Source organism: Rhinolophus ferrumequinum, chromosome 11 (assembly GCF_004115265.2).
Source record: "Rhinolophus ferrumequinum isolate MPI-CBG mRhiFer1 chromosome 11, mRhiFer1_v1.p, whole genome shotgun sequence".
Lineage (NCBI taxonomy): Eukaryota > Metazoa > Chordata > Mammalia > Chiroptera > Rhinolophidae > Rhinolophus > Rhinolophus ferrumequinum.
The window spans coordinates 70,352,303-70,366,419 of record NC_046294.1 but is presented as its reverse complement, the minus strand read 5'-3'; the positions used below and the strand labels follow the sequence as shown (position 1 = coordinate 70,366,419).

The following is a 14,117-nucleotide window of genomic DNA, read 5'->3' as shown; positions in this document are numbered from 1 at the left end:
AGCTAGTGCCTTTGTGGCATAAATGTTATGGTGCCCGTGGATTTCGAGTTTCAATATGTAAAAATAATTGTCAGAATTTGTGTTGATTTAATTTTAAAATGCAGTCATTGTGATGATTGCTCCAGAATCTGATTCATTCCTCTGTTTTGCTTGTGGTAATTTGTCATTTTTAATGGCGCAGATTTAGCAAAAACATTGTGCTCTGACACTCTTGAGTGTTACTGTTGAGTGATCTTGATTGTGATCTCCAGTCAAACCTTAATCACCAGCATACCATAAAACTCCATCTTAAAATTCTTCTTTTGGCTTCTGAATTTCTTCAGTGTCTTCCTTAGTTTCTTTGGCCAGATCCTCTTCCTTTCTTCAGTTCCAAATGGTGAGGCACCAGAGGGACCAATTCTTTATCTACACTCTGATCTCAGCCAGCACATGCATAAAAAACATTTATATACTGATGACTCCTCAGAGTTACAGCTCTATGTCTTACTTTTTTCTTAACTCAAGATCTACTTGACAACTGTTTCTGGAAGTAGAAAGACCTATAAACCAGAATCCTTTATTTTTTTCCCTCTAAAACCTGGTCTTTGACTTTCTCATCTATGTGAATGATATGTCATTCACACACTTTCTTAGGTCAAAAGCTCTGGAATTACTTTGACTTCTTTCTTTTTTCATAGTCCACATCAATTTATTATTATCAAATCTTGTCACACCTCCAATTCAAAATACATCTTAAAACATCTACTTCTTATCAACTCCACAGCTGCTGTGCAAGTCTAAAGCAACCTCATCATCATCTATGTTGGACCGACTGCCTCTCTACTGTTCTCCCTGAGGTCCTCTCTAGAGTCCACTCTCTACCCTCTAGACCGAGAGAAGCTTTTGAATATGTGAGGTTCTGACTTGACCCTTCCTTTCTGAAATCCTTTAATGGCCTCCTAATACTTAGGATAAAAATCCATACTCCTTTTTTGTGGTTCACAAGACCCATATAATCTGGTTTTGTGCTGGTGACTTTTCCATCATCTTGCTACCACCCTCCCTGTTGTTCATGGTTATGTCACGAAAATCGTTCCCTTCCTGTTCATTGAACAAGGCCAACATCTTCTTCTTCCAGAGTGTTTGACTTTGCTGATCTCTCTGTCTCTCTCATTTGGTGATGTCCCACTCAAATATCAAAACCTCAGAAAGGGTTACTTCTCAAACCTCTCTAAATAACAGAATATTTCACTCTCTACCTTCTTGTCCAGTTTATTTTCCTGTATAGCATTATCATCAATTGCATTTACGTCACACACTTATTTGTTAGCTTGTTTATTGTCTGCTTTCCCTACTATGATATAAACTTCACGAGGACAGGAACTTTATTGTGCTCATTGTTTTATCTCTAGCATCTAGGTCTTGTACTTAGTAGACCTTCAATAAATGTTTGTTAAATTAATAAATGATTTATTTTTAGGAGGAGAAGCATTGTGCACAAATCTAAATCTTATGTGGACCTCACAGAAAGCTGTTATTACATGGGCGGGGGGGAATGTGGACGTTAAGCTATTAGTGTAGGTAGAAAAAAGGTTGAGGGCGACTGGCTGTGAGAGAGGATCACCGCTTTGAGACACAGGAGCCTGGATCCTCATTCATCTGCACACCAGAATATACTCTGTGGCTTTCTAAAAGTATGCACACCAGACGCTCTGATTCAGCAGTCTGGGTGGATCTATACCTATATGGTTGTTTCAGGAGATTGAGACAAGGATTTGAGTGCATGTGATTTACTGTGAGAGTGCTTGCAGGTAAGTCTGTAATGAAGGGAGGAAAGGAGAATGGGGGAAGAAGAGGAGCTGAGCAAGAGCGTGGTCCCAGGCAATCTAGCCATGGCCTGAGGCACATGGCAAAGGCTGTGGATCATAAACTGCGTCTTAAATTTGTTTCCTCCTTGAGGAAAAGGTGAGTGTCAGTTGGAGTCAGTCATTGGCCTTGGGTTACTTGTTTATGGGGGAGGTAACTCTACAGGTAAGGCAATACCCCGCAGTGGAGGTCAATTCTCCAGAGGGGAAGCTGAGAAGCAATAGCAGCCAACACAGCAGCTGAAGGATGGCGCATCGGCCCAGTGAAGGGGAGCTGGGCAGACCACCCCAATATCATCTACATTGGTATTAAAAGGGAATGTTTGTAAAGCACAGATATTCATTCATTCACTCAACAAATATTTATTGTAGCTGCTACGGCCAAGCATTAGCAGCCCTGGCATACACTGGTGAACAGACATGGTCTCTATAGCATGGATAGCGAGAAAACAGGATTTCAATAAAATAAAAATACAATTATGATAAGATACATGTTGAATTACCTATCACCAAGCAATGAATTGAAGCAAGATTGAAGAAATAAATCCATGATTTTTATAGGTAACGGTTTCTTATAAATGGTCCTTGCTGTACCTCTTAGGTTGTGTTACAATCTAAGTAATACTAAGTAATAGTATTACTCTTTGTATTACAGTAATCATTGTCTAATGCTAGCTGTATATTAATTAAATAGTTCTCAGGCATTATTTGAAAACTCATATAGAATAAAAAATGTGTTTTTAGCCTAGAAACTATGTTGACGTACAAGTCCTATACTTGATCACAGTTCAAAAATCAAGATAATCTTTTCTCTTAGTGGGAGATGAAACAGAAGAAAAGTAAGAATTAAAAGCCTAAAGGCAACTAAGATCTTGGGTTGGCTGCTAATTCTTGTTTGTCTTTTATAAATCACCCCGTAATATGCATCAATGTCTGGGAAGGCAAGAACAAGAGCTGAATGAAGAGTAGGGATCTTCCTTTTGGGGAATATTCAAGCTCACAGACTGCCACAATCCCATAGTACATGTGGAGGCTAACATTTCATTGCAGTCAATGAATTTGTATACAATTTTCACCATTATAAGGCTGGCATAACTGTGTTTAAAAATAGCAAAATTTAAAGAACAAGAAGCCGTGTGAATAAACAGGGATATTTCACAAGGTTCCAAGTAAATTGGAGAAGTTAGTATATGAGGTAAGATCTGCCAAGGATAGTATAGTAGGAAAACTTATTTCATACATTTAATTACTAGAGAGAAATGCCCAGAAACATTTTTAACTAACAACTAATAAATTGGATACCAGTAAATAGCCACCTGTAGCTATTAAAACAGGTCTATTGTCATCTGTTTTTAAGAAAATTTTTGCATGCTGCTATGGAAACTACTATCCTGAAAAATAAGCCAGCTAATGAGTAACGTAATACATGCCAGTAAAATAGTATATTTCTTACTTTCTTTACCACAGAGCAAAATTTCAAAGGAACATAATTTTGTTGAAATGTCACCGAACCATCTCTTTAGGAGAATGCAATGACAGCAGAAATAACAAGGCTTATTTTCAATAATTCTCTTCATACCTCAAATCCCTGTGGTCTTCCGAGACTCTCTTTTATATGTTTCCATGCAACAAGAATCTCTGACACAGACATACTTGTAGCCTTGACATCTGTGGGAGCGGTACTGGGTTCTGTATGAAGGAAAAGGGAAAGAATAAACCTCTATGGTAACAAGACTTGTCTATCAAAGCATTGCACCTGAATATGTCAGGTGTTACTTCTTTGCACCTTATTTTTGAAATGAAGTGCTGTGGTAGTTATGAAAAACACAAGATAAAAAGATGATCGTTTTGAATTTCTACACTCAGGTCAAGTCTCATCAATACCTTACCAATGACAAATGACACATCTAGCAAGACAAACAAAGATATTTATTCTTGGATTAACAAGGACATTTCTGGAGAAGTTAAATTGAGTGACTTAAATTGCTTGCCAGTCTACATAATCAAAAAAATGGACTAGGAGTAAGGCTTGGCTTTATGTTGTTGTTGTTGTTGCTGCTGCTGCTGGTTGCTTTTGCCTTCAAAGAAATTATATATTTATTTGCTATTAGGCAAGTTGCCTCACCTCTTCCTAAGCCCCAGTTCCCTCATCTGTAATGTGGGCATAATCAGAGTACTTAGCGCAGGTATTTTTAAGGTTAGTTTTAATTGGAATAATACATATAAAATATTTAGCACAGTATTTGCCACTTAAAACATTCCTTCACAAAGTATTATTATTATTTTATTTTAATTTTTACCCTACGCAGGCACAAAGAGTCTAAATTTCATGAGATATTTTTTGTTGTTATTCTAATGACAAAACTACATTTCCACGATTGTATAAGGAATATTTTATGAATCATGATATTTAAAAGGCATGTGTTGACTTTTAAGACAGGTGTACAATGAAAAGTCCCTGAAGGTCTTGGTGCTGTCACTATGCTCAGTGACCTTTCTCACTATTTTTTCAAATACAACATGTGTGACTGGCATCCATCAAGAGGAGCACTCTATTGGAGGTTGCACTCTATGTGAGGAATGAAATATTTCCAGCTTTGACATGGCAGAATCATAAACACTACGTCACAAACACTCATTAAATGAAACGGCAGCAAAAAGGCCAGACATTAGTTCAAACAGTTCTGTATAAAGTTGATTTAAAAACCTCTAATCCCCCGAAAATTGTAGAGACTTTGATACTAACCCTATATTACTGGTAAGAGCTCAGATTAATTGTTGAAAATGTTTTTGTTAGATTTAGGGAACCATATGGCAAAGACAGTATTCTAAAAAATTTTTTTCAAAAGTCATTATTAGGAGCTCTGATCAAGAAGGTGGAGTAGGTAAATGCTGTGCTTGCCTCCTCTCACGACCACATCAAAATTACAACTAATTACAGAACAACCATCATTGAGAATCACCTAAGTCTAGATGAACTGAAGCCCTACACCCAAGGACATACAGAAGAAGCCACCTTGAGACTGGTCGGAGGAGTGGAGATGCAGAAAGGGCTGGTCCCATACCCACTTGTGGTGGTTAAAAATTGAGAGGGATATTTCGGTTGTGGAGGTCCTCTCCAGAGAAGTAAGGGGTCGGTCCCAGCCTCACGACAGGCTCCCCGGTCCAGGTTTCCAGTGCCTGGGAGAGAAGTCCCCACAACTTCTGGCTGTGAAAACCAGTGGTGATTGTGGCTGAGTGAGATGAGGTGGCTAGAGTCCCAGGCACCCCTCTTAAAGGGACCATACATGGACTTACTTGCTCACAGTCTCACTTGCTCTGAGCTCCCGGGATGCGAGGGCAGCAGCTCAAAAGGTACCAGGGACACATGGGGAGGAATTAATTATCTGGTTTCAGGGTGAGGGCAGGAGGGACAGTTTTCTCCCAGAGAGAAGTATTGGCAGAAGCCATAGTTCCTTTGTTGAGCCCTCCCCTGACTCAGCGTGCAGAGCAGGTGGCTGACATACTGAGTATGCACCAACCTGGCTAACACTGCTTGCTCTACCCTGGTAATTCCCTAAGACCCTGCCACACCTAATTTGTGGGTGCACCAAAGCCATATCCATGTCTTTTCCATCCCAAAAGCCTATCTTGGCTTATGCTGCAGACTTTCCTAAAATCTCTCAAAGGTTCACAATTCCTAAACAAGCAGCATCTGACCTCTGCATGCCCCATACCTCTTGTTAAGCATCCCCAAGCCTGGCACTAGTAGCAGCCAGCCTCAGATCATAGCTTAGCTTCTCCTAGGCACCTCCAAGCCCAGCACAAGTGGCAACCTTCTGCAGATTGTAGCTCACACCACGTAGTCCTGGGCAGGACACAGGTAGCAGCTGGCCTTGGCCTGAAACAGAGCACCTCCCAAGATGCTCCAGAACTAACACATCTGGTGGCCTGCTTCAGACAACACCAGAGCACCACCCAACTACCTCCAAAAAAATACACACCCAAAGTGAAGACTAGCCAGGCACCAGAGACCTGCTAATGCCAATCCTGATCCATAGGGTTAGCCCCTATCCAAGAGCTCTTCCACTATAGTTATGGCCAGTCCTCACAACCAATCAGTTGCAGGATCAGTCCCTCCCACTGACATGCAAACAGCAACCTATGGTCAACTACAATAGGAGGGTACACACAACCCACACAAGGGACATACCTGGAGCATCTAGCTCAGGTGACCAGAAAGACTGTCACTGGCCCCACAGGATACCTGCTACCTAAGGCTACTCTAACAAGACTGGGAGGCATAGCAGCCAGCCCTACCTGGTACGTAGAAACAGCCATAGGGAGGCAGCAAAAATGGGGAGACATAGAAACATGTCCCAAATGAAAGAACAAGACAAAGCTCCAGGAAAATAACTAAACAAAATGGAGACAAGCAATCTACCAGATGCAGAGTGCAAAACACTGGTTATAAGGATGCTCAATGATCTCAGTGAGAACTTCAGGAAAGACATAGGAAACATAAAAATGGATAGGGAAAACATAAACAAGAACCAATCAAAAATAAAGAATATAATAACTGAAATAAAGAATATATTAGAGGGAATCAACAGTAGATTAGATCAACCAGAGGTCCAAATCAGCAATTTAGAGGACAAAGTAGCAGGAAACACCCAATCAGAACAGCACAAAGAAAACAGAATCCAAATAAATGAGGATAGTTTAAGAGGCCTCTGGGACAACACCAGCATACCAACATTTGCATCAAGAAGCAGAAGAGAAAAAGTGAGGAATTGAAAACCTATTTGAAAAAACAGTGACAGAAAACTTCCCTAACCTGGAGCAAGAAATAGGCATACCCAGCCCAGGAAGAACAGAGAGTCCCAAACAAGATGAATCCAAAAAGGCCAACACCAAGACACATCATAATTAAAATGCCAAAGGTTAAAGACAAAGAGAGAAAGGCAGTGAGTTACCTACAATGCAGCTTCCATAAGACTGTCAGCTGACTTCTCAACAGAAACTTTTCAGGCCAGAAGGGATTGGCACAAAATATTCAAAGTGATGAAAAGCAAGAACCTACAATCAAGATTACTCTACCCAGCAAAGCTATCATTTAGAATTGGAGGAGAGATAAAGAGCTTCCCAGACAAGAAAAAGCTAAAGGAATTCATCACCACAAAACCAGTATTACAAGAAATGTTAAAGGAACTTCTTTAAGAAGAAAAAGGAAAAAAAATAAAAAATTATGAATAATAAAATGGCAATACCTACATATCTATCAACAGTTACTTTCAATATACATGGATTAAATGTCCCAATCAAAAGTCATAGGGTGTCTGAATGGATAAGAAAACAAGACCTTTACATATACCACCTACAAGAGACTCACTTCAGATTGAAAAATCCATATAGACTGAAAGTAAAGGGATGGAAAAATATGTTTTATGAAAATGGAAATGAAAACAAAAAGCTGAGGTAGCAATACCGATGCCAAGCAAAATAGACTTTAAAACAGAGACTAAGAAGGACCCAGCAATCTTACTTATGGGTATTTATCTGAAGAAATGCAAGATATTACTTTAAAGGGAAATGTGCATCCATATATTCATTGCAGCATTATTTACAATAACCAAGATATGGTGGCAACCTGGGTGCTTATCAATTGATGAATGGATAAAGAAGAGGAGATACATATATACAATGGAGTATTACTCAACCATACAAAAGAATGAAGTTTTGCCATCTTCAACAACCTGGATGGACCTAGGTATTGTAAGTATTGCCATTTTATTATTCATAATTTGTATATTTTTCTTCTTAAAGAAGTTCCTTTCAGAGAAAGAGAGACGAATTCCATATGATTTCCCTTATGTGAGTAATCTAGAGAATAGTATTAACGAACAGTCAAAACAGAAACAAGCACACAGATACAGAGAGTATTTTGATGGTTGTCAGATGGGGATTGGGGGAAAAGGAAAAAGGGGGAGGAAATTAAGAGGTAAAAATTGGTAGTTCAAAATACTCAACAGGATGTAGAGTATAGCATGTGGAATATAGTTAGCAGTACTGTAATAACCATTGTATTGAATTTATCGCAGTGATCACTTTGTAAGTTACATAAATATCTAATCACTGTATTGTACACCTGAAACTAATATAATATTGTATGTCAAATGTAATTGAAAAATAAAAAAAATATTTTAAAAAGTCATTATTAGAGACACTAAAGAATTGGAACCATTTTTGGAGATTTTTTTCCTTTTCTAATGGATGGTGGTCACACATCTATCTAGAGATCCTTAGTATAGTATTGAGAAATATCAATCAAAAACTTCTGTCCTTGTTACTATAAAAGAAGTCCAGAGAAGACTTTTTCAAAGATACATGTTTGTACCGAGCAATGATTTTCTTTTGGTAAAGCTTTCATTAATTTCATAACTGTGTTAATTCAAAGTGCTTTCATAAATTCACATTAATCTTACACAGAAACTGACATTAATTCCTGCCATGGTATAAATTGTAATTTCTCGTTCTGTCACTCTTTGAATATCTTTCATTAACTTCTTTTGCTAATGGTTTCCCTCATCCCACTTTCCAACTGCCTATTATTTGTGCATCTTCCTTGATTTAAAAAAAAAAAATCTGGGAAAAGCTTCTACTTTCTATTTTATTCTAGAATTCTGATTAGCAGGCTTACAAGAAAACTTTTTTTCATTGCTGTTTAATAGGAGTTAAAATTCTTGGTTTTGCAAGTGAAGGGAAGGAAATTCTGATGTTCTTAAGATGTGTACAACCTAATTTCTAGAATGTGGGATATGATTTACATATTTCAAAGACAGTCACTCTTTGTGTAAATTTGCTATTTGGAAGCAGTTTTGCTTATCTTTTAAATGAATGCATTGCAGAGATTTGTGTGCCAAATGCCTCCTTTCAGCTTTTATATTATTGAAGCTATTACATCTTTGTCAAAGAAGATTGTAGGAGGATAAATAATTTCAGAAGCACAAAATATGTGGTTGGGTGGCAGCCTTTCTATCTCTCTTCAAATCTAGAGTAAAATTTTTTTCTCTATCAGTTTTCTGTAGCACTACAGAAGTTTAAGTACTTCTCAAATAGAAATTCAAATAGAAATAAGAAAGTTTTAAAAAAGTAAAAAAATAAAGTTAAAAAAAATAAAAATATTCAGAAATCTATTTTCTAAACAACCCATCCTAATTTTTATTTATAAGCTCTGATGATTATAAATCAGTTTCATACCCATGCCGACATTTCACAGTTGCATTCTTGGGGGCTAAACATATAGATGCATTTAACTAAATAAGGGTAAATGAATCAAGCAAGAATTGAAGAGTCATTTTTTATTTATTTTACCTTCTGGTTGTAAAGAATATCAGAAGTAGATGTACAAATAATACCAAAATAATACCTAAATTTAAAATTTCAGCATGTAAAATAGTGATCTTAGTCAGTTTACTTCTAGAAGTTTCAACATGTGCTGTTTATAGCCAAGTGAACATTTTTGTGTTGATCAAAAAATCTGTCTATAGACAAGAGTATATGACTGGATCACAGAATATCTGGTTTGGATTGGAACTAGCTGTTCTATTTGGGTATGCCATCATAACTGAATGATAGAAGGCCACAGCTAGAAAGAATTTCAGTCACTTGGCTCATAGCTCACAAATGGATGGATCGTTGGTCTTCAATCGTGTTTTGTTTGCCAAAATGATGTATGACATTAAGTTCTTCCAAAATTTCATGTATAAAAATAAAATTTTCTGGCTCTTTTGGGGAAAAAAAGGACAATATCAAATCTGAATCCTTGGGTACTGGTGGATGAGAATTAGCAGTTGGTCCTATTAGTCAGGGCATATTCTTTTCATTTTGCCAGAGTCCCTACTATTCCCTATTTTATCACACTGGGGCTACTTAACTTATTTATATTTCTTACCTGACCTTTATAGGCTTTTGAGTTATGAACCTATATTTTAAATCCATGTCCTCATTTTGCCAATGAAAAATATGATATATACAAAGGTTGATTTATTAGAGACTCTACTTCTGGCTGGCTCTGATAGAGCCCCAACTAGAACTCATATCTCAAGTGCCCTTTCCTCTGTTGTTTTTAATTGGGCACCAAGCTCATTCTTCATCTCTTAGAGTCAGCTTTAGGGCACAGCAGAGGTTTTACGGAGACCATATATAGTCCATTCTCTTGCTGTCCAATTCCTCCAAATAACTGACAGAAGAATGAATGGAATAAGATTAAAAATAAATAAACAAAAAAACAATAAACAAAATGGATAAGGGGACCAACCAAAGGAAATAATTGCCAAGTTTTGACGTTTGCCAAGCCCTATTCAAAATTCATTATATATATTAATTGATTCTCCAATATCCCTACTATCACTATTACTATTTTCAGATGAGGAAATTGAGGTGCAGAGAGGATAAGCAACTTGCCCAAGATCACAAAACTGCTAGAGAATGGAGAGAGGATTTGAACAAAGACAGTCAGGCCCTATCTACCATGCTATTTTGTTTCTGTGCACATATCTGTGTTCTACATACCTGGTGCTTTTCCCTTTACTATTGCTCTTCCTTCTCCTGGCCCCTTCACTGCTGACTTCTCTCAAGAATATTGGTGTTGGGATCCCCACTTGGGCTCTCTACTCCAAGTGTTGCCAGAAAGCATTGAGACCCCATCATCTCCTATTTAACCTGTCACAGACTTACTACCAATTCCTTTTATTCCTATTTCATGTAATTTTTGATAAATATGAACCACAGCTGCACTGCTCCTCGTAGATCATGTCATTTTCAGGCATCTCTAAAACTCTCCCAATCTGTAAATCGCAGAATGTTTCCTGCCACTCTCATTTCTGTCTATTAAACTCAGGTAATTTGACGAAAATTCAGGAATCTATTGCTGAGATTGTACTAGTGTTATGTCTAATACACTCAAAGTCTTAAAAAGATTTCTCTCTCTCGCTTTCTTTAATTATGATGATATTATAATTGGGGCATGGCTAACTCCTTTAGTCTTGGCATATGAAATGGACAGGCTGATTGATAGATTTCAGTTTCTGTTAGATTACTAATTTTGAACAGCATTACCATGTTCATGAATTTAGATGATACATTTGTATTAAGTGACCTAGCAGCTGGAGGTCTCCAAGTAATATGGGGGGATGTGCTTGTAATATTGATTACACATCTGACTTCCCGGGGGGGTGGGCAACAGTATTAATCAAAGGCGAGTTTAATAAACTCCTTGGGAGAGGGGTTATGGTTTCATTATTTAAAAATTCAGTGAAGACAGCTGTAGTTGAACTTTTACAGGCACTAATCCAAATGGATCATCTGGCAAAGACAGGAAATTATGTCTTGTATTTTACAACTAATATGCCAATTTATTAATTTTCAAGTTCACATAAATCCCACTGAGCTCAGTTTCAGCTTAAAAACTGATCAGGAGAATAACACCTCATGAATGTTGGGTTTTAATTTGAGCTGTGGTAGTTCCATTTGCAAGGGTATAATTGCATATCATTTTCTGCAAATGAATCTTTTTCTTTTTTTTTGGTTTCAATAAAGATAAAAGCAGCACACATTTTACCTACAAGACACAAGCCAAGCAAACAAAAAAACGAGAGAAGGCTAAGGTACATCACAAATAAACAAATCTTTCAATCTATAATTAGTCTATACTGAATTTTTCTTTATGTTTCTATTAGATGTAATTGAATGCTCAAGTTTTCTCCCTTCCCAAAGCTATAATAACAAGAACTAAGTGGAAAAATGGATGTAAGTTTGACTAACAAGTATTTCTAGAAATATGGAAATGAAAGTCAATTTGATTTTTCATCTTGAAAAAGTCACTTTTATTACTTCTACTATGCATTTGAAAATTACTTATGTGGAAACTTTCCTATTCTTTAAAAAAGAAAAAGAAAAAAGAATTATTTCCAAAATTAGGGTATTGTATAAGGTTATACCATACTCTAGATATTTGAGGTCTAATCAGGGTTAGAATGCACATAATTTTTGCTTAGTTTAAAGAATATAGATAATTGATACATGTGCAGGGTGCATGAGAGTCCTGGCAGGCAAAATATTTCTCCTTCCAGGCTTATGTCAGATGCTGCTTGGCTCTGACAGAGCTATTCAGGGTTACTTCTGTTGTGAAAATCTTGGAAGGTTTCAAAGGCCCAAGGGTATTAGCAGAAAAACCATTTGGAGCTTTTCTGAGAGAACTTGAGGGCAACAGTTCCACCTCAGAGTCATGAGTCAAGGTCATTTCCCAAGTGATTCACCAAATATCAATATTTATAAATGATGAGTTCTTTGAATAACAGACCACATTGAAGGTTTGCCCTATAATAATGTAATTCTCATTTGCGTTTCAATAGACTTTCTTGAGAGGAGAAGAAAAGGATGGAGGATATGAGGAATGCATATAAACACTTATGGAAGTGTGTTCTGGATGTGAATGTCATTTATCATCGATGTGCCAGTGGAAAACGGGTTGAGAACTAGTACTGTAAGATGTGCCTTAAAGTCCTTGTGTTCTGTGCTTCCCTCAAATCAACATGAATTCTGTTGGCTGCATTTGAAACAGCACCTAACACATGTTTTCTTCCTGATTGCTGTCAGCTCTAGGCATGTGTTGAGTACTCTCGATAGAAAGAGCAAGAACTAAGCCCAGAAACAGAAATAGAAAGTCAGTCTCACTCCTCTTGTTCTTTACATACATTTATTTAAATTGCAGAGGGATTTTGAGGTGATAAACGTGTAAACTAGGTTAATGGAAGAACAAAGATGCAGAATTAATCTTCCCGAGAAATAGCCTCAATCAGATCAGTTGAGCTTTGGATAAGAGTATGATGACAGAGGTACCCAGTGAATCTGTATGAATATCTATGACATAGAGAAAGAGGAATCTGCACTGGTGTGAGTACAATATATAATTTTATAAATTTTTTACAGGCTTTGACTCTTTAAAAACAGTTCAATCTTAAAAATGTTTCCTCCTTTTCAAGTAAAGGAATTTTGCCAAGTGACTAAAAAGAAGTGCTGATTTCCTTCTTTTTATTATATAACAAAAGTAGATCTATCATTACTGCCTGTTCAGGGGCAATTAAAATTTAAATTATTATTTTAGAATGTAGACTAAATTGACAAAATTTATTATTTTAGATTTGTAATGGCTTCAGGAGATGTTCTAGTTTGAGACTTTCATTTTGAAAATGGAGGAGAGTAAGAAAGAAATGGATCAACTGCCCAGGACATACAGTTGGTGTGAGGAGGCTGAGCGCAGGTTTGCTGACTCCACGCAAGTGCTCTTTCTTTCTGTGGTACTGCCTTTTCTTCGTTGACATACTTTAATGATGCTAAAACTTTACTCATATTTATACATAAAGTTCCAAGTTAATAAATTTAAATAGTGAACAAGTGTCAAATATATGTTTGACTTTTGTCAGAACAAAGGCAGGCTCTACCCAGATTTAATTTGCCTGGTATTTTTCATATTTCAGTCTACCGAAATAAATGAAATTCTACTATGAAATATGTTACAGCAACAACCTCAGTGTCTTTGAAAGAAAATATACATATTTCCTATCTAGCATGAAAGAGAAATCTCCAAAGGCAAGCCATTTCAAGTTTAAGGAAACACAGTATAAACAACCCTTGGTGGCTGCTATAATTTAATTTCAAAGCCAAAGTTGACAAGGAAAGAACAAATCTGGATTTCTTAAAGGCAGCACTGGTGTTACCATACAAAGCATGTTCACAAATCCCTCTGATTCATCTCATGTAACTTTTGGGGCTATGTGCTTGATGACTAGGTTGAAGAAATTTTAAAGCAACAAGAATATGCACTTCTTGAATAAAACATGTACTTTGAAATAGATTTTGGGAGTAGCAAGTAATACAAATTATAATATACAATAGCACAGTAAAAAATATTATTAGTATATACATTCCTGATGAGTATAGTTAAAAGCATGAGCTTTGGAGTCATACAGACCTAGGTTCAAATCCCAGCTCTGCCAACATAGTTACAACTCTTTCTCTCACTGGTGTCTATTTGAGCCTGCTACTTAACCTCTCTGAGCCTCAGTTTCCTGAAACGTAGATTGGGGCTGGAGAGTCCTACCTTACATTTGGTTGTAAGAGTTAATATAAATAATATGCTACACCAACTATATCTGAAAACACATCAGAAACTCGAGATGCTAAATGCATGAGTACCTCATTGGAACATCTATGATTCCTTGTTATTCCTCG

General features: G+C 37.0%; 1 protein-coding gene across 1 annotated transcript in view; it reads right to left on the bottom strand.

The window, feature by feature from the left end:
• CNTN5 (contactin 5) overlaps window positions 1–14,117 on the bottom strand; it is a 1,273,287-nt gene that overhangs the window by 29,327 nt on the left and 1,229,843 nt on the right. Inside the window, 1 exon segment of the mRNA XM_033121922.1 lies at window positions 3,424–3,533. Coding sequence (XP_032977813.1) covers window positions 3,424–3,533 — 110 coding nt within the window.